The 21,038-nt window shown below is 68.6% G+C and overlaps 1 protein-coding gene across 2 annotated transcripts; it reads left to right on the top strand.

The window, feature by feature from the left end:
- Positions 1-2,465: 2,465 nt before the first annotated feature.
- FGFRL1 (fibroblast growth factor receptor like 1) lies at positions 2,466-15,397 on the top strand. 2 transcript variants are annotated; one of them, XM_052642015.1, is made up of 7 exons: positions 2,466-2,494; positions 3,076-3,170; positions 11,306-11,578; positions 12,659-12,739; positions 12,836-13,120; positions 13,207-13,560; positions 14,139-15,397. In XM_052642015.1, exons 2-7 carry the CDS (start codon positions 3,092-3,094, stop codon positions 14,591-14,593), a joined length of 1,527 nt encoding a protein of 508 aa, XP_052497975.1. In that variant the 5' UTR covers positions 2,466-2,494; positions 3,076-3,091; the 3' UTR covers positions 14,594-15,397. The 2 variants fall into 2 exon arrangements, with proteins under 2 accessions (XP_052497975.1, XP_052497976.1); XM_052642016.1 differs by lacking the exon at positions 2,466-2,494 and adding an exon at positions 2,782-2,842.
- Positions 15,398-21,038: the final 5,641 nt, after the last annotated feature.

Genomic DNA, 21,038 nt, shown 5'->3' with positions numbered 1-21,038 from the left:
AGATGGGCCTTTGCAGGAGGGCTACTCAGGTCTGCGTCTGGGCCTCCACTCAGCGTGCAGGCAGGATGGTGAGCACCCAGCTCACCACCACCCACCCACGAGGTGGGTGCCCTACCGGCCCAGAAACAGCATTGAGGAACCACCTATAGCTGGCTTGGAAGGAGTGGGCAGCCTGGGTCTCCACGGGCTGAAACCCTGATGGCTCACACCGCCAATCCAGCGCTCCTCTGCCCTGGGGATGCTGACCTGTAAGATCTCTCCAGTTTCAGCTTTCCCTGGAAGGCTTCCTGGAAGAGGGAACCCTAAGAGGAGAGAGCTTGTTCCAGAAAGGGTTCTCAGAGGAATAGCAGGAGCAGAGGTCCAGAGGGGCTGCAGGGAGTGCTACAAGGGAGTAGAGGTGGGAACTGGGCAGGGCCCAGGCATCCAGGGCCTCAGGGGTGGTGGGGTTTGTGTTGAGGGCACTGGGGAGCCAGAGATGCATCAGGGTCGTGTTTTTAAGTGATGAGTCTGGGACTTCCCTGGAGTCCGCTGGTTGAGAATCTGCCTGCCAGTGCAGGGTGCATGGATTCGACCACTGATCTGGGAAGATCCCGCATGCTGTGGAGCAACTAAGCCCACGTGCGGCCAGTACTGAGCCCACGTGCCGCGATTACTGAAGCCTGCACACCTAGGGCCTGTGCTCCCAACAAGAGAAGCCGCCACAGGAAGTCTGCACACCACCAGAAGAGTAGCCCCCACTAGCCACAGCTAGAGAAAGCCCTCTCACAGCAACGAAGACCCAGCACAGCCAAAAAGGAAATTAATAAATTTAAAATGTTTTTAGAAAATGATTCGCAATTTCAGTGAAGAGACAGTGAAGGGAAACCCAGGGGAGACTGGCCCACTGATTCAGGCCAGTGAGCTTGGGGTGCGGTCAGGTGACGGACGGAAGGAGGGCAGTCATGGGGGCCAGTGTATGTTGGTTGCTGAATAGCCAAGGGAAGGGCAGTGGGCAAGGTGGAGAAAGAGACACAAGACGGGGGGCTCTCTCCAGTGCGCGGTTCCAGTCCTGGGCATCTCAAGTGCCTGGGAAATCTTGGGTGAATTACCTGCTTTCACCGTGCCTGCACAAGTGACAGCAAGACGTCTGACTGATTATGAGGATTGGAGGTGGTGCTGAGTTATTGATACCCTTCTGTTACCGTCACTGGTCTTCCCGCCTGGTGCTAGCGGTAAAGAATCCACCTGCCAACGCAGGAGACCCAAGAGAGGCAGGTTTGATCCCTAGGTGGGGAAGATCCCCTGGAGAATGAAGGGCAACACACTCCAGTCCCCTTGCCTGGGAAATCCCATGGACAGAGACGTCTGGCGGGCTACAGTCCAGAATCGGACACGACTGAGGGCACGCGCACCCCATCGCTAGCGGACAGGAGGCCGCAAACCGCCAGGTGGGCGGCCGGGAACACATCTGCTCTCCGGCAAGCGGATCTATGAGCCGAGGCGCCAGGGCGGGATCTCTGCACCCTACGTCATGCCCGACTTGGCCCTCCCTGGAGTCGTCTGGGGTCAGAGCGGGGTCTTGGATCTCCCCTCCGTTCCCGACGACCACCGGGGGGCTCAGATATCGGGACTCTGACTGCCCAGCTGGAGCTCGATCAGGGACGACTCTAGAGGCGCGCGGGGGGCTGTAGGCCTGAGGTTGGGGACTCGGATGCAGGCGCCAACGGGTGCAGGTGCGAGGTGGACGGCGCGGGACCTGGAGGTGCGCGAGGCGAGGCTGGGCCGGGGCTGCGTGGGGGCGCGGAGTGCTGGCCCGGCCGCCCGCGGGTGGAAACAAGCTGGGGGCGGGGCCAGAGCCCTGCGGGGGCGAGGCGGACGGGCGGGGGCGTGGCCGCGCCCCGGGAGCCGCCCCGCCGCGGGCGTCCCGTACTGCTAGGGTTAAGGCCGCGAGCCGGGCGGCGGCAGGGCGGGCGCGCTCGCCGATTGGCGGAAAGTTCGGGCGCGGGGCGGGGGGCGGGGGCGGGGCGCGGGGCGGGGCGCTGCGGCCAGGACGCGCCGATTGGAGGGAAGTTCGAGCGCGGGGCGGGGCTCGGGGCGGGGCGCGGGGGCGGGGCGCGGGGCGGGGCGCGGGGGCTGCGGCCCGCCGATTGGCGGGAAGTTGTGTCGGGGCGGGGCGCGCGCCGGGCTCGGCGCTCGCTCCGGGAGAGTTGACAAAGCCCCGCAGGGAAGGACGCCTCGCGGCGTGGCGCCCCGGGCCCCTCGCCCCGCCGCCCCGGGATCGCGGCTCCGGCCCGCGGACCGCCCTCGCCACCCTCCTCGCCCCCCGCCCCGACCCCGGCCCCCGATCCCCGCCCCGGCCCCAGCCCGAGCCGCCCGCGCGCAGGTAGCGCCGCCCCGTCCCGAGGCCGGGCCCGGGGGCGCGGGGCGGCGGGGTGCGGCGCCCGGGGCGGCAATGACCGCGCAGCGCGCCCCGCGGGCCCGGCCCTGAGCCCCGCCGCCCGCGAGCCCCGCCGAGGTGAGCCCCTTCGCGCGCCTCCGATTCCCGGGGCAGACTGGGAGGGCCGATTCCGGAGGGTCGGGGGCCGGGGCCGCGGGAGGGGGCGGGGGCCGAGCGTCCGGGTCCCCGCTCCGCGGCGAGGGGCCGCAGGCACCGGCACGCGCCGCCGCGGCTCCCGCCCGGCCCGAGGTCCTGCCCGCGCCCCGCCCCCGCCCCTGCACCCCACGTGGGCCCCCCCAATGCAAATTTGTCCGCTAATGGCGCAGGCGATTATCTGCGGGGCCGCCGGTATTGTGTGTCCCGCGGGCAGGGCCCGAGTTACAAGCGCCAGGAATCCAGACGGTGTTTGGAGGGGGGGCGGGGGAGGTCGGTAATTAGTGTAAACCCTTTGTCTGCCTTTGATACCCACGGTTCCCCCGCCGCCGCTTCCTCCGCCCGGAGCGCGCCAGGGAAGGCGGGGCGGCCCGCACCTCGGTCCCCCTCGGTCCAGGGCCGGGGTGCTGGCGGCTCCGGGGCCCTCGGCCCGGGGGAGGGGGAGCGGGGCGGAAAACCCACCCCCCCACCCGCACGTAGATGACCAGCCTCTGAATCCCCCCCAGGTCCGCACTGGCCGAGATGACGCCGAGCCCCGAGTCGGTGCTGCCGCTGCTGCTCCTGCTGCTGGGGGCCCTCCCGCCGGCCGCCGCCGCCCGAGGTGAGTGCTGGCTCCCAGCCCGGCGCCCCGGCCTCCGCCAGCGCCGCCCCTTTCCCTCCGGCCCTGAACTCTGCCACAGTGCCCGCCTGGCGCGCGTGCCTGCGCCCCGCCCCTGCTGGCCGCGCGCACCCCGGCCCCTCACCCACTGGGCCCCCAGCTCACCCACGGGCCAGGGCAGCTCCCGCGTCGGCCCCACACCCAAGGGCTCCTCAGCTGTCTGCGGGGCCTCCCCTCTCGCCATGAGGTCCCCCAGATCACCCACGGGGTGATCTCACTGCGCAGGCTCCCCCAGCTCTGGCACGGGGTCCCAGACTGGCTGGCAGGTTGGGCTCTGGCCCCAGTTCCCCTCAGAGCACACACATCCACCCACCGCTGCAGTTGAGGGCAGCCGCTGGTGGAGGATTCCTGGGCAGTGGGCAGTTTGGCCACAGTGGACCCAGTTAGGCCCCTGAAAACCTACAGAAACCCCCTGGTGGCCAGCGCCGGGTGTGGGGAGAGTGGGGACCTTCTTGGCATGTGGGACTAACGACCCAGACCAGTGCGCTAGGCCTGCCTGTCTCCAAGAAGGTGCAGGGTTGGGGCCAGGGGACTGAGGACCCAGCACACAGGGTGGGGAGTTGGGGCCTGTCTTAAAGCAGACGCTGAGGCTACCTCGTTCAGGCACACAGTGCGTCCCTCAGTGTGGCGTGTGTGCCACAGCGGGGCCTGGACGCGGGCTCACACACTTTCTGTGCAAGAGGGCGGCCTCAGATACCCCTGGAGGGGCGTCCTTGGTTGACGGGCGATGGGTGATGCATGCCCGTGGCCTCTCACCGCCATGTTCCGTGCTGGCCTCCTTCAGCGAGGCGGGACCTGCGGCCAGGCCAGCCCTGTGGGTGTGTTGACCACTCAGGATCGCCCTTGCCCTGTCCACCAGTCCTCTGAGGCGTCGCACCCCGCCCCCGCCGCTGTCCCGCAGGCGCACCGAGCCCAGGCTGGCCTTATATGGCTGCATTCGGGTGTGGGGTGGCGGGCGGCGGCCCAGGTGGGCCTCATGCCACGGTACGCCCCCCCTCGCCTGCCCTGCCGGGGACTGGCTGGCTCGCTTGAGGGTGGGGGCTGCCCAGGCATGGCCGAGATGGCAGTGCCCAGGGTGCTGCGGACACTTGGGTCATGCCCAGCAAGGCTCCCCACCCCTGGGGCCAGCAGCTCAGCCTCCAATTTCTCTTTCATCTGCTTGGACTCTGCCATCCCCGAACCTGCCTGTCCTCTGGCCGCTTGGCTAGGGAGGCTCAGGAGGCCACTGGCCTGACCTGGCCACTGGCTGGAGCCTGAAGTGGAGGGGCGGGTGGCAGTGGGCCATGGACGGCCGTGGGCAGCAGGGCCTGCCTTGGTGCCGAGCGGTCCCCCAGGGGCCACACCCCGCTCGGTGCCCTTTGGCTGAGGCCTTGGGCTGCATGGTGGGGGCCCTGGCGGCCGTAGGGAGGTGGGAGCCGCTTTCCAAGGGCAAGCAAGGGCCTCTGTGGTTCCTGGTGGGGGTGCTCTTCCTGAGTCGTGTTGGCTTGTCCTCCAGGCCTGGACTGGAGGGTAGAGTTGTCTCAGGCCCTTCCCACTTGGCGCGTGAACAGGCTGCGTGTGGACCTTCTTCAGGCAGGCAAACCAGCGCAGAAAGAGTTTGGGTGGTTTTTTGAAGCCGCTTTCCCCGTTGTGTCACAATTTCTGGAATCAGTACATTTCTAGACTCAATATTTTTAAGGTTCCCCTTTTCCTAAAGTTTCACAATCTTGGTGGGTTAGTCTTAAGCTTTTTTTTTCAAATTTAAAAACAGAATTTGGCTTTCTCCGTTTCCACTTTATTTCTCACAGTGGGAATTCGAGAAGCTCCGAATGAAGTGCCTTTTACAATTCACTCTGAAAAGAGTCATTTCAGGGCTTTCTGAGAAGTGCCACCTCTGGACTTCTCTGAGGATGGCGCAGCGGGCGGTCTCTGAGCAGCTGGCCCTGGAGACCCCCTCTCCCTCCCCTGGACCTGGGCAGCGCGTGCCCGGCCACCTTCTGCCTGTGGGATGGGACAGACTTCAGGCCGACTTGCCTGGGGGCTGTGGTGGAAGGCTCTGCCAGGGCATGTGAGTCCACAGGGAGGCGGGCGGCTGTCAGAAAGGCTGTGATGTCTGTGCTGGTGGACCTCAGCCTCTGACCGGGCTGCAAGGGGCCACCTCCTTGCCCCCCAGGCCCCTGCAGGCAGCACTGGCCAGTGTGCGGCCGGGCCGAGGTGGACTCACGGGAGCCCGGCCCAGGCTCTGCAAGGTGGACCTAGGTCAGCGGCCCACTTATGTCTTGTCTTGGGCCCCACTCCTGGAAAGGAAAATAAACCACTGACCACTCTGCGGGGAAGAGGGAGCAAAGAAAGTCGCCCTTGGCTGGACCTGGAATTGCTGCCTACCAGGCTCCGTCTCCAGTGCGTCAGGATCAGTGGGCCCCCAAGTCCTCCTGGCTCTGCGGCAGCCCTAACAAGGGAGTTGCTGGTTTTCTCCAGTAGCAGCCCCAGCCTCTGGGTCGGCTGGGCAGCCCAGGCCCCATGGACGTGCGGGGGAGGTGAGCGGAGGCAGCCCATCTTGGCCTGCTTTGCCCCGCTCTATGCCTCCACGGGTGACCACAGCCTGGTGTGTCCGGGGGACAGCCTCAGTGAGCGGGTCAGCACGCGGAAGGAAGGGGTGCCCACCCCGTGGACGCCCTGTCTGGTGTGGCCCCCCACTCTTCCTAGCGGTGGTCCCGGGTGCTCCAGTAAGCACAGCCTGCCTTCTCTCAGGGCCCAAGGTGAGCAGCGGCCACCGTCCTGTGGGTTTCGCAGCCCTGGGTCCCCTGGAGAGGCTCGGGTTTCACAGGACCAGGTGGGATGGGCCTGGAAGGAGAGGTGGTCCCGGTCAGGTGAGGCAAGGAAGGCCTCCAGCGGCAGGAGTGTCGTGGGCAGAGGTGGGCAGCCCACCATGGCCAGGGTGGGCACAGTGCCCCGGCCTGGCAGGGCAGGGCCCTCGGGTGGGGAAGGGCTGGGCCGCTCGGCCGAGGGGAGCGTCTGGGGGGTGATCCACTGGGGCCTCTGTCCCCACCCTGTGCCCCGCCGAGTGGCTGGGGCAGGGCCTGGAGGTGGCATGCTGGGGTGGGGGGGCACATGCCCACGCCGAGCAGACTGGCCCAGGAGGGGACTGGCCCAGGGTGGGGGGGGCTTCTGGAGCTATCCCCAAGCCGGAGGCAGGGCAGGGAGTTGCCCCAGCCTCGGGGCTGCCGAGCCCCAGGGTCCCCATCTTGGCAGGAAACACAACTCCTCTTCTTCCTGCCGGGGAGTTTATTTTGTGAGAGATTTTCACAAGCTGTGTGCTGGATAACGGGCCCTGTGGAGCCGGCAGGGAGGAGGGAGGCCCCGGCTCCCGTGACGCTGCCCCCAGGCGCCCTTGTGTCCAGGGCTGCCCCCCGCCTGCGCGGCAGCCAGTCTGGGTCCTGGCTGCACTGTGGGGCTGGTCCCAGAGCTCACCCTGAGAGTCCGGTGGCCCACCCCACAGCCTCTGGGGCCTGGGGGTGCCCAGTCTGGGTCGCTCGGGCCTCAGGGCCTCAGGCCTGTCCAGGAGAAGCCGCTCAGGGCTCAGTGGAGCAGATGTGGGACCAGGCCGGCTGCTGGGGGTTGGTCGTCTGCGGCTGTAGCCTGGAGACCCCGCATTGGCCCTGAACGCCAGGGGGCTCCAGGCTCAGGAAGGGTCCTCTCACCTCCTAGGTGACTGCCCCTGGGGTGGTCTGGGCCCTGAAGCACGTTACCCTGTCCGCTGCATCCAGCACGGCAGGTGTGGGAGGCCCCGGTGGACAAGGGCCCTCTCCGCCCTCTGACAGCTGGGAGCGCGTCTGTGAGGTGGCGGCGGGGGGCAGGCACAGGCAGGTTTGCGGGAGGGTCGGCATTGAGTCTGTGGACCCAGTGAGACCTTGGCACTGCGCGAGGGCTGCCCAGTGCTCAGCTGTGCCCCTGGGCGGGCTGGGTGCTTTCCAATCACCGTCCCCCACTGGCAGTTCCCATGGGTGCCCCCAGGGACGTGGCACCATCAGGGTGATGCTCTGGGCCCCCAGCCGGGGTCCCGGGGGTGCTGGGCCGGGGTCCGGGGGTGCTGGGCCGGGGTCCCGGGGGTGCTGGGCCGGGGTCCGGGGTTGCTGAGGGTGAGGCAGAGGAGCCCTGAGGCTGGCTTCCACTGGAAGTGGAAGGGCCCCCTGGTGCCCACTCCTCTGCTGGGCAGCTGGGCAGCGGGTGGCGGGGACACTCCCGCCGCCTTGCTCGGTGGGTCAGGCCGTCCCTTTGCCACGCCCAGAATGGCCTGGTTTCTCGGGCAACCACCTGTCCTGCGGGTCCTACCAGTTCCACCACAGATCCCGTGGGGCCGCCCCGGGCCAGCTGGTGACCAGGAGCCTGTGAGCATGTGCAGCTGTGCAGCGGTGCTGGGCGGGGGTCTGCCCGCCTCCTGGCAGCCGCGTGGTGGTCCTCCCCTGTGCCCACCCCCTGACCCGGGTGCTCCTGCCCTTCCCCTGGGGCCTCGCCTCCCTGGGGAGGGTGCCGGGCCCAGAGCCTGGCGCCCACCGTGCCGAACACCTCATGTGTCCCACCGCCTAGACAGCCTAGTGCCTGGTGCAGGCGTCCAGGCCAGCCTTGTTTGTCCACCTCTGGGGCCCAGCCCCCTCCCCACCTGCTGGCTTAGCTGGTCCCACACGGCACGATGGCAGCTCCCAACCGGCCGCCCCCACCCGTAGCCAGGCCCACCATGGTCGGCTTGATCCACCGCCCCCCCCAGCCTTGCCGCGGCCAGAGCATTCCTCAGGCTGGAAACTTGGGGGCTTTTCAGGGCTTGGTGGGGACAGAGCTGCCCTGACGTGCAGGCTGAGGGCTCAGGCTCCATCACCTCACCTGCTCTGAGGCCTCTGGCACCTGGGGTTTGGGGGAGGGCGGTGTCTGGCTCACCCCCCTTGAAGGGAGCTTGGAGTCGCAGGCCAGGGCCCACCAAGCACCCTGGGTGCCCGGGAGGGGTGAGGGCCGACCTTGGGGTGCCCCCGCTCCCCATGGCCAGGCCCCTGGCAGACTGTGGACAGAGCAGGGAGTGTGGGTCCAGACGGAATGGCCAGGGCAGTTCACCCCGCCCCAGGGGGGCAGAGGCCGCGAGGCACGGGTGCTGCACTTCGGGGTGGCCCCCGGGCCCTGTGATGATGACTTGGGGCTCCAGCTGGCGGTCCCTTCTCCATCTGCCCAGCACCTCTGCCCTGGGTCGCAGCAGGGTCTTGTTATAGCAAACCTGGGGAAATGGAGCCCCGGCCAGGCGGGGGGCCTGCAAGCCTGGGGGTCTCTGGCGCTCAGAGGAGGGGGTCTGCACCCCCTGTTGGGGTGTGCGTCTGGGGGACAGCGTATGGGGGCAGTATCGTGGCCGGTTGTGGCCCCAGCTCCAGGTTCCCCAGTGGCTCAGGGGTGAAGAGTCCACCTGCAATGCAGGAGACCCAGGTTCGACCCTTAGGTTGGGATATCCCCTGGAGGAAGGCACGACACCCCGCTCCAGCGTCCTCGCCTGGAGAAGCCCATGGTCAGGGGAGCCTGGCGGCCTGCAGTCCACGGGGTCGCAGAGTCCTACGGACTTAGCAGCTGAACGCTGGAGCAGCTGCAGAACCTGGCAAGGAGGAGGGAGGGGAGGAGGGAGGGGCTCTGCCCCCTTTGCCCACGCCCACGATGCTCAGCCTGCATCCTGGGTGAGACCCTGCACAGCCTGCCGCCTCCACACCCTCTTTGCACCTTGCCTGTACCCCAAACCTCCCCGCACTGTGGCTCTGGGGAGGTGCTAGTTTGGGGCTTCCTGGAGGCTGTGCTCTAGGGAGGGGCGGCAGCTGGGCGGAGGGCCTGCCGGGAGCTGAGAGGCTATCCCCCTAGGCACCCCCACACCACCAGGCCCTGCAGGGGCCCCAGGTCCCCAGGCGAGCCTCAGTTTCCATGGCAAAGCGTCGGGATGCCCCGTCCAGGTGGAACAACGGGGCTTGTGTTTCCTGGGCTAAATATAGGGCTGCCGCAGCCGTGCTGGCAGCCAAAACCCCTAGGAGTCTGGGGGGCCGGGCCTCCCGCCTGTGAGCCTGCGGGGGTCTCTGCAGAGGCTGGTCAGGCGGAGCACAGGTGGGGGCGGGGCAGCCGCGCGGGAGGGGCTGTTTGCTTTGGGATGCGGCTGGCTCCGCGGGCACTGCCTCGTCCCCCTCCGCTCAGGCCGGCTCGCGGGGCCACACTTCCGGCCCATCTGGCAGTCAGCAGACCCCGTCCCTCCTCTCCGCAGTGACCCTGGGCAGCGTCCGTGCCACTCACAGTTGCCCCACCCCCACTTCTGAAGGCCTCCTGGGGAATGGGGAGGGCCCCTTCTCTGCCACTGAGGCAGGCTGCTCAGGGTCTGGGGGTGTTGGCGAGGGCCCAGTGGTCCCTGCAGGTTGTGGTCAGGACAGGCAGAGCCCCACCGGGGAGGCTCCGCATACGCGTGTGTCTGTGTGGACACGTGTGGGTCTGCGCGTGTGATCCTTGTGTCCAGGTGTCAGCCTGGGGGACCGGGGACAGGCTGGGGGTACCCGCTTTGTCCTGCAGCCTGGGAGGCCCCTGGGGATGGTGGAATTTCAGGCGGTGACAGGTGGTGGACAGGGTCTGCCTGGGAATGAGGCCTGGGCCCTGGGCAGCCTGGTTGGGCCCTCCTGGGGTCCACTCGTCTGGGGCCCCTGACACCCCCCGCACTGTGAACTGAGTGGGTGCCTGGGGGCAGGCCCTGCAGACTGCGAAGTCATTAGGGAGAGGTGGTCAGGGGAAGCATGAGGGCTGGCTGGCCGGTGCAGCTGCCTCGTGGGGGTGCGGCCCCCCGAATAGGATCTCTGTCGCTCACACCCCGGTCCCCTGGAAGCAGAGCCTCGGGTCCCCATCCCCACTTGGGGCCCCAGAGAAGCGGAGCCCGGGGCCGTCAGCTCGCCCATCCCCGGGGTCACAGCCGCCACCCCCCCTCAGCACCCCAGGCAGGGGCGGTGGGAGTCCACGCCCTGCAGGGCCCTGGGAACCGGAGCGTCTGCGGGACCCACAGGAGCCCTCCGGTTGCAAAGCAGCGGTGGGACCAGCTGGCCGTGCTGGAGAAACACCCGCTGGTTATTGAAAACACACGCTGCCCTTGGGCCCCGAACGATAGCGTCTCAGAGCAGCCGCTCCAGGCCAGCACCTCCGCGTGGCCAGGACACCCGGCCGCGGCCCTCCTGGCCTGAGTGGCGGACTCGAGGGGTGGAGGCACCTTCCAGTGGCTGGTGGCTGCAGTCCCGGGAGCCAAGCCCAGTCAAGCCCCTGGGAAGGGCAGCTGAGTGCTCATGGCTGCCTCTCCTGGCCTGAGGGACAGGGGTGGCTGCCCGCGAGAGAGGCCCGAAGCCCCCGTGGTCTTCCCGTGGTGCTGGAGCTGCACGCGGGCCCCGGCTCTGGGCCCCGGGCATGGCGGGGGCTGAGGGTCCCCTGGAGGTAGCTCCGTATCCTTGTGGTGTCCGCGGCGTCCTTCCCCCGAGCTGTCTCCTGTTGCCGTATAGACCTGATCACCCCCGTTGTGCCCACACTTGACCCCGGAGGAACTGAAGCTGGGCCCAGGCCGGGGGGTCAGGGACGGTCAGGGGCGCCAATGGCCTCAGCCTAGGACTCTGGCTTCTCCCATGGGAGAGAGTGGTCACCCATAGCGGGGGTGCCCAGCTGCTTGCCCTCTGACCCCAAGGCCTTGGTGACCTGGCGTGGCCTGGCTGGCAGCGGGGAGGCTCTTGTCCGGGCAGACAGACCTGGTTCAGTGTAGCCCAGGCACACACGGGCACAGATGCAGAGACGCTCGCGTGTGCACACCCTGCCCGTGAGGGGCTGTCCTTACTGGCCTGTGCACGTGCGTCCTGGGTGAGCCGGTCCTCCGGACTGCGTTCCGGCTCCTGTGCGAGAGCGCGCAGGGGCCCCTGTGGTCTGGGGGGGCAGGCGTTTCTGCGTGGGGTCCTGGGTGGGCTCCCGGCAGGGACAGCCCTCCCGCCAGCTCCCAGTGCCCACACTGCCTTTGCCCTGACCGACCCGCTGCCAGTCCCCTCCTCCCTGACAGAGCCCTCTGACCCCCACAGGGCCCCCGAGGATGGCGGACAAGGTGGTCCCAAGGCAGGTGGCCCGGCTAGGCCGCACGGTTCGGCTGCAGTGCCCCGTGGAGGGGGACCCGCCGCCACTGACCATGTGGACCAAGGACGGCCGGACGATCCACGGCGGCTGGAGCCGCTTCCGCGTGCTGCCCCAAGGGCTGAAGGTGAAGGAAGTGGAACCGGAGGATGCTGGTGCCTATGTGTGCAAAGCCACCAACGGCTTCGGGAGCCTCAGCGTCAACTACACGCTCATAGTGATGGGTCAGTGTTGGGGCAGGGTCTTGCGCTGGCAGGGAGGCAGCGCTTCCCTGAGTGCCCACCGCCACCCTCCGTCCTGCCTGAACTTGACCACTGCCCCCCAGGACCCTGGGGTCCCGCTGGCTGCCTCTGAGTCCAGGACACCCGCCAGCCCGGGCTGCCTCCTCAGGCTGCACCTCGGGGGGGCCCTTTCCTCCCAGCTTCTTCTCCGCCAAAGTTCTGCCAGCTTGAGGGGCCAGGGCTGGCTGGGAGACGGCAGGAGTGGGTGGGGGGCCCCAGCTTGAACCGAAGTGCAGCCTGGTGGGCCAGGCTGGCCGGTAGCCTTGGCGTCGGCCGTGACTTTGAGGCTCAGGTTTCTGAGTTCAGAGGGGCCGCTGGGAAGCAAGGGCCTTGTGTTCTCCTCTGCCTCCGGGGGCCTGGGCTTGGGGACTGGGCGGCGCCCCAGCAACACGCCCTTCACTCGCTGGTACCAGGCGCTGGCCTGGCCCTCCCCCACGGGCGCCGGAGCAGCACAAAGGAGGAGCCCAACCCACACGCCCTGCCGCTGGGTTCTGGGGTGGGGTCCGAGAGCTGTGCCTTGGTCCTGGGCCCTGGCGGCGGCTGTCCCGGGGAGGGGGCATTCCTCAGCATTCCCCGCGCACCCCCCTCCCCCCAGGTTCCCTCTGGACCGTGGAATGGGAATACTGTGGGTGTCCCCCACCACGTCCTTTCAAAGGGGAGGATGACCAGGCGGTATGCGAGCCATGTCAGTTCACCGAGCCCTCGGCCCCTTGATGTGGGCTAGGGTTACTGCAGCTGCTGGCGGGCCCCGGCCCCCACCGCCCCCAGGCCCTGCAGACCCCCGGGAGCCAGGGTGGGAGAGCCAGACCTCTGTCCCACCCACGCCTGGCGGGGTCACCTGCACCCAGGCAGTGGGCCGGGAGGCGGCTCCCGCCCAGCTGTCCCTGGGATTCTGAGCTGCGGGCATGCATCCACGGCCTCCTGCTGGTGTGCTGGAGCCTCCAAGCTGGGCCTGGGGCTGGGGTCTATGCTGGGGTCTCACAGGGGCTACTGAGGCCCCTCTCACGTGCCCCCCCCCCCCAGATGACACCAGTCCAGGAAGGGAGAGCCCAGGGCACGACAGCTCCTCTGGGGGCCAGGAAGATCCAGCCGGCAAGCAGTGGGGTGAGCAGAGGGGCGTCAGGTGGGCTGGGGGCTGGGCCTCACCGCTCCCCCAACCCCGCCTGGCCCTCTGACCTCCACGCCTCCCTCCCTCTGCAGCGCGGCCCCGCTTCACGCAGCCCTCCAAGATGAGGCGCCGCGTGATTGCGCGGCCCGTGGGCAGCTCCGTGCGGCTCAAGTGCGTGGCCAGCGGGCACCCGCGGCCCGATATCATGTGGATGAAGGATGACCAGGCCTTGACCCGCCCGGAGGCGGGCGAGCACAGGAAGAAGAAATGGACGCTGAGCCTGAAGAACCTGCGCCCGGAGGACAGTGGCAAGTACACGTGCCGCGTGTCGAACCGCGCAGGCGCCATCAACGCCACCTACAAGGTGGACGTGATCCGTGAGTTCGGGCGGGGGCGTGGGTGGGGCGAGGGCTGAGGGTGGGCTGCAGCCCTGGGGCCGCGCCCAACGCTTGTCCCTGCGCAGAGCGGACGCGCTCCAAGCCTGTGCTCACGGGCACGCACCCCGTGAACACGACGGTGGACTTCGGGGGCACGACATCCTTCCAGTGCAAAGTGCGCAGCGACGTGAAGCCGGTGATCCAGTGGCTGAAGCGCGTGGAGTACGGCGCCGAAGGCCGCTACAACTCCACCATCGACGTGGGCGGCCAGAAGTTCGTGGTGCTGCCCACCGGCGACGTGTGGTCGCGGCCCGACGGCTCCTACCTCAACAAGCTGCTCATCACGCGTGCGCGCCAGGATGACGCGGGCATGTACATCTGCCTGGGAGCCAACACCATGGGCTACAGCTTCCGCAGCGCCTTCCTGACGGTGCTGCCCGGTACGTGCGCCCCGCCGCGCCCCGCCCCCGGGGCCGCGCCCCGCCCCCGGGGCCGCGCCCCGCCCCCGGGGCCGCGCCCCGCCCCCGGGGCCGCGCCCCGCCCCCGGGGCCGCGCCCCGCCCCCGGGGCCGCGCCCCGCCCCCGGGGCCGCGCCCCGCCCCCGGGGCCGCGCCCCGCCCCCGGGGCCGCGCCCCGCCCCCGGGGCCGCGCCCCGCCCCCGGGGCCGCGCCCCGCCCCCGGGGCCGCGCCCCGCCCCCGGGGCCGCGCCCCGCCCCCGGGGCCGCGCCCCGCCCCCGGGGCCGCGCCCCGCCCCCGGGGCCGCGCCCCGCCCCCGGGGCCGCGCCCCGCCCCGCCGCGCCCCGCCCCGCCGCGCCCCGCCCCGCCGCGCCCCGCCCCGCCCCCGGGGTCCCGCCCCGCCCCGCCCCGCCCCCGGGGTCCCGCCCCGCCCCGCCGCGCCCCGCCCCCGGGGCCCCGCCGCGCCCCCCGGGGGGCCCCGCCGCGCCCGTGCGCACCAGCTGGGTTGTAGGATGCCCGCGCCCTGACAGTCCCCTCCCTGCCCTCCTCGGTTTCTCCCGTAGACCCAAAGCCACCAGGGCCGCCCGTGGCCCCCTCGTCCTCCACCACCAGCCTGCCGTGGCCGGTGGTCATCGGCATCCCAGCCGGCGCGGTCTTCATTGTGGGCACCGTGGTCCTGTGGCTTTGCCAGGCCAAGAAGAAGCCTTGCGCCCCGGCCCCGGCTACCCCGGCCCCTGCACATCGCCCGCCCGCCACAGCCCGCGACCGCGGCGGGGATAAGGACCTGCCCGCCCCCGCCACCCTGGGCTCCGGCCCCGGAGTGGGGCTGTGTGAGGAGCTCGGGCCCCCGGCTGCCCCCCAACACCTGCTGGGCCCCGGCTCAGCCACTGGCCCCAAGCTTTACCCCAAACTCTACACAGACACACACACACACACACACTCACACACACACTCACACACACACTCACACGTGGAGGGCAAAGTCCACCAGCATCAGCACATCCACTGCCAGTGCTAGGCGCCTGGGGGGCTAGCAGAGGCCACCCTGTGCAGGCTGGGGGCAGAGGGCCACAGCGGGGACGCACCACGGGCCCGTCTCCCCATGCCCCGGGGGGCGCACACGCACGTGGATGCGCACACACACACCACATACCTCTGGACACACACACACACACACACACGCACACACACACTCAGACTGAGAAGCCTTTGGGAAGGTCTGTATTGTAACCGCAGTGCGCATGTGGCAACCGGCTAGCTCGTGAAGGAATCCCTTGGCCCTGTGAGAAGGATTTCACGGGGGCCACGGGCACCCCCCCACCCTGGCCTGGCAGGAGATCTGAGAGGCACCCTGGCTTTGCAAACCAAAAACTCCGACCCCTTCCCTACGCCTGCCTGCCTGTGTCCCTGCCCAGGCTATTTTTGCCACCACCTGTCCTGGTGTCCAGGAGTCCACCAGCACCCTGGAGGGGGGTCGGGCAGAGCAGTCCTGGGCCCTGTCCTGAGAGGCTGGAGCCAGCTGGGGGGGACTTTCGTCCCACCCGGCCTCCCACTGCCAGAGAGGAGGGGCCTTGATATTTATATTTAAGAAATTAAGATAATAATATTAATAATGATGAAAGGAGGGCTGGGCCACGGAGACTTGGCCTCTTCCAGGGCCCAGGACCCACCTGGCTTTGTGGCCACACTGGATGTCCACCCTGGCCTGGGCACCCATCACCCTGTTACCCGTGGCCCCAGACCTTTGTAATTTTATATAGAGTTTGAGCTGACGCTTCATATATTTAATTTATTTTGTAAAACAAGAAAACGTGCATCCTTTTCCTTGAAGCTGGTGTTCCTTCCCATGCGCGCGTGCGCCTGTATGCCAGGAGCCCCGCGGCCAGGCCGCAGGCTTGGGTCCCCCAGGGCCCACCGTCAGTGTCCGGGACACGCGTCTCTGGCCGGCCCGAGTCTGGCTGTCTGGGGGTCTGCTTTTTCTACTGGTGTGACCCCCCGCCCCCAGTCCTCACCACAGGGCCTGTGCTCCTCCCGCCCCACATTCTGGGGCTCGCTGTGTGCCCTCGGCGGGCAGGTGGGCTGGGGGCTGCCGCAGGGCCCCGTCCACCCTGGTTGGGGCAGCAGTGCCTCCCTCAACGGGGAGACAGGCTCTGACTCATCAGCCAGCAGGCAGGGCTTCGGCTGCTCCGGCCCGTAGGTTCTGGAGCCTCTTAAGGAGGAGCACGAACAGCTTGTGCGATTTTCATGAGGCCCCTGGGGCCAGCCTGGTTCTGGTTCTCAGCACTTCAGGCCAGGAGCACAGGCCCTGCCTGACCTGGAGGCCGGGCCATCTTGCCTCCTCCATGGCCCCCTGCTGGGCTGCGGCCCACATCCTCTCCCAGGCTCCGAGCTGGACCCCCGCCTCTGCTGCCTCCAGCTGCCCCTCCCTCCTCTGCTGGGACCCCAGGAGAGGCAGGACGGCACCCCCTGTCCACTTCAGTGCTGTGCCCCCAGCCTCTGGCCCCCCAGGGTGGACCCCACTCCTGTCTCCAAGGAGGCAGGGGCCGGCCCTGAGGGACCCCTCACCAAGCTCAGGCCGGATGACGGGGGCCACCCACAGCCCCAAGGGAGACCCAGGGCCTGGCTGGCGGTGGAAAGCCGGGCGGCAGTGGGGGCTGCCAGTGGCCCACAGCTGGCAACCAAACAGATGTTCCCCAGACAGGATTGGCTGCAGCCAATGCCTGGTTGGGTTTCAGTCTGAGGGGGAAGGGTGGAGAGAGAGGAGGCCTTGGGCAGTGGGGAGACCTCAGGCAGTGGGCCATCTCTGGGTCATAGGAGTTGAGCTGCCCCCTCCCCAGCGTGCGGGTAGAGGGGCAGGTTCCTGGAGGGTGTGGTCCCTCAGAACCTCAGAGGAGACTGGGACCCCAGCCCTGTGCCCTTGGCCTGAGGCCAGTGCTGTCCACCTGGCTCATGGGGACCAGCCTCACCATCTGCCCCAGGGAACGCAGGGGACTAATGTAGGCCCTGTCTCAGCCTGAGCGGTCCGGTTCCCTGGAGACCAGTGTCCACCCCCCAGCGCCCTTCCTGGAGAGAGGGCTGCTGGTGGGCTGGGCACTCTGTGGACCTGCTGGGGTGCCGGGAAAGGTGTGGGGGCGGGGGTGGGGTCTGGACGAGCGGACAGGTCCATCCGCATGGGGCTGGGCGGCCACCAAGAAGCCCAGCCCCGGATTACAGGCCGGCTACACCTTGGCGATCAGAGTCCTCAGCCACGCCATCTCCCACTTCCAGCTGTAGGTGGGGCAGGTGTGGAGGGAGGAGGGCACCACGTGGACCAAGGCTCCCAGGGCCGCCCTAACCGCATGCAGAGTCCATCCGGGCTGACATCTGCCTACCGGGGCTTCTGGCCGGGCCCGCCCCCTGGGGGCCCTGCTGAGACCTGGGAGCCTTGAGTGGGCGGGGCGCCGGGGGTGGGGGCGGGGCCGGGGAGCGCGAGTGGGCGGGGCCGGGCTGCGCGAGGGGCGGGTCTGGGGTGAGGAGGTCCCGAGGGTCTCCGAGTCAGGCCCGCTTCCGGAGTCGGGTCGGGGCTCCTGGGGTCGCACCAGGAGAGGCTCCGTGGCAGGGCTTCGCCTCTTGGGCGCTTGGGGGCCTCGCTTTGGCCCCGCTGGCCTTCCACAGTTGCCCCTCCATAAATACCAAGGCCAGGACCTAATGTGCCCTTGGTCACAGGCAGAAAGACCAGCAAGCAGCCCCCCGTGACGCCACTGGGGTCCCAAACAGGAGCACGAAAGCTTCCCTGCCCCCAGCTTCGTGAGTCCCCGCGGGGTGGCAGTGGGTCCTGCACCTTGTCCTGGGGGGTCCCAGTCTCGAGAAACAGGAGGGGGACCCAGCTGTGTTCTCCGTAATTCCCAGGCCAGACTGGGCCACCGGGACCAAAACTACCGATGTCCATGGTGGGGTTCTGGGTGCTGAGTAGATGGGGCTCCCAGGAGGGCGGAGGCCCGGAGCCAGGCCGGCACCTTCCCTGTGGCCTGGGCTGTGACAAGCTGTCCTCTTCAAACCTGCGAACTTGAAAGGGCAGCTCAAGCTCTGATGCTCTGGGGTGTGACTGGCCCCTCCCTACCCCACCCCCCCCCACCCCGCCCCCCCACCTCCCAGCCCTCCTGGTTTCAAAGGGGCGGCTGAGAGGCTTCTGCAGCTGTCCCAGAGTGGGGGCCCTGAGGCCGATGTCCAGGGACCGGGTGATGCGGCAGGAGGGTGAAGATGGGGGAGTGTAGGGCCACACCTGTGGGAGGGCCTGGCAGGAGATCAGAGCCTTGTCCAGGGGCCCAGCCAGGAGGCCTGGGACAGGAATGCCGGATTTAAGACTCAGGAAAGGGGACAGGAACATGGGTCATGGGTTCAGGACATGGGACGAGGACACCCTGCCCAGCACAGACTCACCCAGGGCTCGGGAAATGGGGTCAAAGCCTGCAGGTGCCAGCCAGGTTGCCCAGCCTCCTGGGCGGCACTGCATAGAGCTTGCAGGGGTCTGGGCCTGCTCAGGGGCCAGGGTGGGGTGGAGGGGCTGCGATGTCAAGGGGCTGAAAGGTGAGCACCCAGACCCAGGGCACAGCCCAGACCCAGGGCACAGCCCAGACCCAGGGCACAGGCCGGGTTGCCCTGGGACGTGACGGCCTATGAGGTGGAGCTGCTGCGAGGTGGGGTGCGGAGACGCGGGGATCCCACAGGGTCAAGCCACCCGGGGCTGGGCTGGGCCAGGCCAGGCAGCAGCCCTCACAGTATGCCTGGGCACCAGCCCCCATGCAGCCCTCCTGAGGGCAGTGGGCGGGGCCGAGGCTGCTGGTCACGCGCAGGGGGCGGGGCCTGGCCGGACGCTCCCTCTGCAGCCACTCTGACCTCACCCGGGGGGCAGGAGCCCATCCTACTCAAGCCCCGAGGGCTGGCTGGTCTCAGGGCCCTCCGGAGATGGGCAGGGCATCAAGGGAGCCCGGAGCCAGGGGCTCTCCTGGGAGCCCTGTGAAGGTCCACGCTGTACTCCCGATTCAGCCCCCATCCTGCCAGTCCCACCTAGGTGCCCTCCCCGCACCCACCTTGACAAGCCCTCTTCTGTCCTGCCTTGGCTCAAGAGGCCTCCGCAGGCCGGTGATCCCCCTGGCCCAGCCACCCTGACTCCTGGACTGCCGCTGTCTGTGGAAGGAAGGGTGAGCTTCCCAGCAGGCCACGTGTATTAGTGAGCCCAGGCGAGTGGGTGGGAGCTGGTAGCAGTCCCCAGACTGGGGAATATGGTGCCTGGGAAGGGGGCTCTGCCTTCCATGGGGCTTCTCCCGTGGAGACCCCCGGGGGGGCCCCGATGGAGCCCTGGGTCGGCAGCTTCCAACGCCTTGTTCTGGCTCTGCTGCCTGGGGTCACCTGGAGCTGTGCCTGGAGGACGCAAGAGCCCGCCATCCAGTGCGCCTCTGCTGGGCAGCAGCTGGCACTCTGGTCAGCTGCCTGCGCCCCTGGCATCGCTGACGTGAGGTATGGAAGCCTTGACATGGGGCTCGCACCAGCCCTGGGTGGCTGCGCCCGTCCTGGGCCTGGCGTCTCACGCCCCCACCCTGGCGCCCTGGCCAGCACCAGCTCCGCATCTGCTCCGGGGCGAAGGAGGCTCTGGGCCAGGGGCCTTCAGCATACTCCTGCGTTTAGGGATGTGGGCTGGCTCCTTGGGGGTCTTGTCTCTGGTGCCTGTCAGGGGCAGTGAGACGGAGCGTCGTGGTCGGGCGCCATGGCCAGTGCTGAGATGTGCGGCCTCTCCTGCCTGGATCTGGGCTCAGTCCCACCCCGGCCTTGCCTGGGGCTGGCAGGCTTGCTCCCTCCCCTCTCCAGGACCGCAGGGGTGAGGGCACCCCCAGAGGCTTCACTGACCCCCACCCCCTCCCCCACAGCACCTTCAAGACTCCATGGAGCTGAGCTCTGTGGGACCCGCCAACTCCACAGACAAGCCCAGGGAGAGGGTGCGCGCGGGCCTGCCTTGGAGCAGCCTTGGGTTAGGATCAGACGTCCATCCCCGTGGGGGCTGGGCTGAGACACACCCTTGGCCCCAGGACCGAATGGAGGGACCAGTGAAGGGTCTGCAGCAGCCCCAGGTAAGGGCGGGGCGGGCCCAGCGCCCCCCTCACCCTGCAGCCACGGGGCATCTGGCTCCGGGCCTGCAGGTGCCAACAGCTGCCAGCAGCTGGCTGGAGGGGCCCCTACTGAGTCTCGGGGGTTGGGGAGAGCGTTGGGTTGGAGGAAAGGCTGAGCCGTCCTTGTGTCCCCAAAGCGCCACCCCCGGGCCCTAGAGACCCTCGCGGAGAGGACATGCAGGGGTGTCCTGGCCCTGGTACTTGGGCTGTGCCCCCAGGAGGCACCGTCTGCTTCTGTGGGCCCCAGTGGTGGGGGCCTTCATGGGGGGGCAAGGACACCCAGCGTCACCCCGATGGAGGCAGTGAAGGGGGGCTTCGGGGGGAGGCCCTGGGGAGAGGAGGTGCCTCACCCCTGCCGCTGACACTGTCCCTTCCCCGCGCTCAGGATTCCTGACCCTCCTGGAACCTGGCAGTCTCTCTTGTCGGGCCCTGGGTTCCTGGGCTCTTGCTGGGATGCTGCCCCGTCCCTCCGGCTCCCTAGGCCTGCCCCAAGGTCGTCCCAGTGGGCTTTTCATGAAGCCTTGTGGCCTGCCCACTCCTTGCTGGGACCCACCCTCAGCCCTGCCCTGGGGACCCGTCACTGGGTGTACATCTCCAGCAAAGGGGGATGGTGTGGTGGGGGGCAGGGGCAGGGAGCTCTCCGTGTCCCTGACCCCTGCCTCCTGCCCTTGCCCTCTTCCATCTTGTGGCAGGGACAGGGGGTCTGCCAGCCTCCAGGAGGACTGTGGCGTGGCCGAGAAGAGCGTGTAGTGGTCAGCGGCCATGGCCCGGCCTGCCTCTGACCTCTGATGTTGGCTAGGGCGGTGGGGGTCTGGGGTCACCACCATATCCCCTTCCAGCCCTGGGCTGCAGGCCCCACCTCAACCCTCACCCTGCTGTCCGCCACCTGGCAGCACCCCAGGCTGACCTCCCACCCAGCGCACACGAGCTGTCTTCTCAGGCAGCAGACCCTCCCATCTTGAGGCCCCAGGCAGCTCCCTGCCACTCTGACCCTCAGTCTCCTCTGTGGCACGGGTGAGAGGCCCCAGCCAGCAGGAGCCCCTGTCACTGCGTGGGTAGGAGGTGAGCGCAGGCCCGGCCCAGAGTGGACCGGCCCGGAGTGGACCCGCCTGGACTGGGGCCCGGGGCAGGGCGGGGTGGGCTGGGGTGGCACCGGGCTCCGCAGAAGCAAATTCCTTCTTCCTTCACAACTTTTTCCTCTTTTTTTTTTTTTCCACGTTCTTCCAAAAGCCGTCCTCTGCTGTTCATTCCTGGAGCCCCTCCAAGACCATCGGCTCCGGCTCCACTCGTGGCCACAAAGCTCCTTTGATGGCAGAGGCG

This window comes from Budorcas taxicolor, chromosome 6 (assembly GCF_023091745.1).
Source record: "Budorcas taxicolor isolate Tak-1 chromosome 6, Takin1.1, whole genome shotgun sequence".
Classification (NCBI taxonomy): Eukaryota; Metazoa; Chordata; class Mammalia; order Artiodactyla; family Bovidae; genus Budorcas; species Budorcas taxicolor.
The sequence above is the reverse complement of the archived record's forward strand: the minus strand, read 5'-3'. Positions and strand labels throughout refer to the sequence as shown.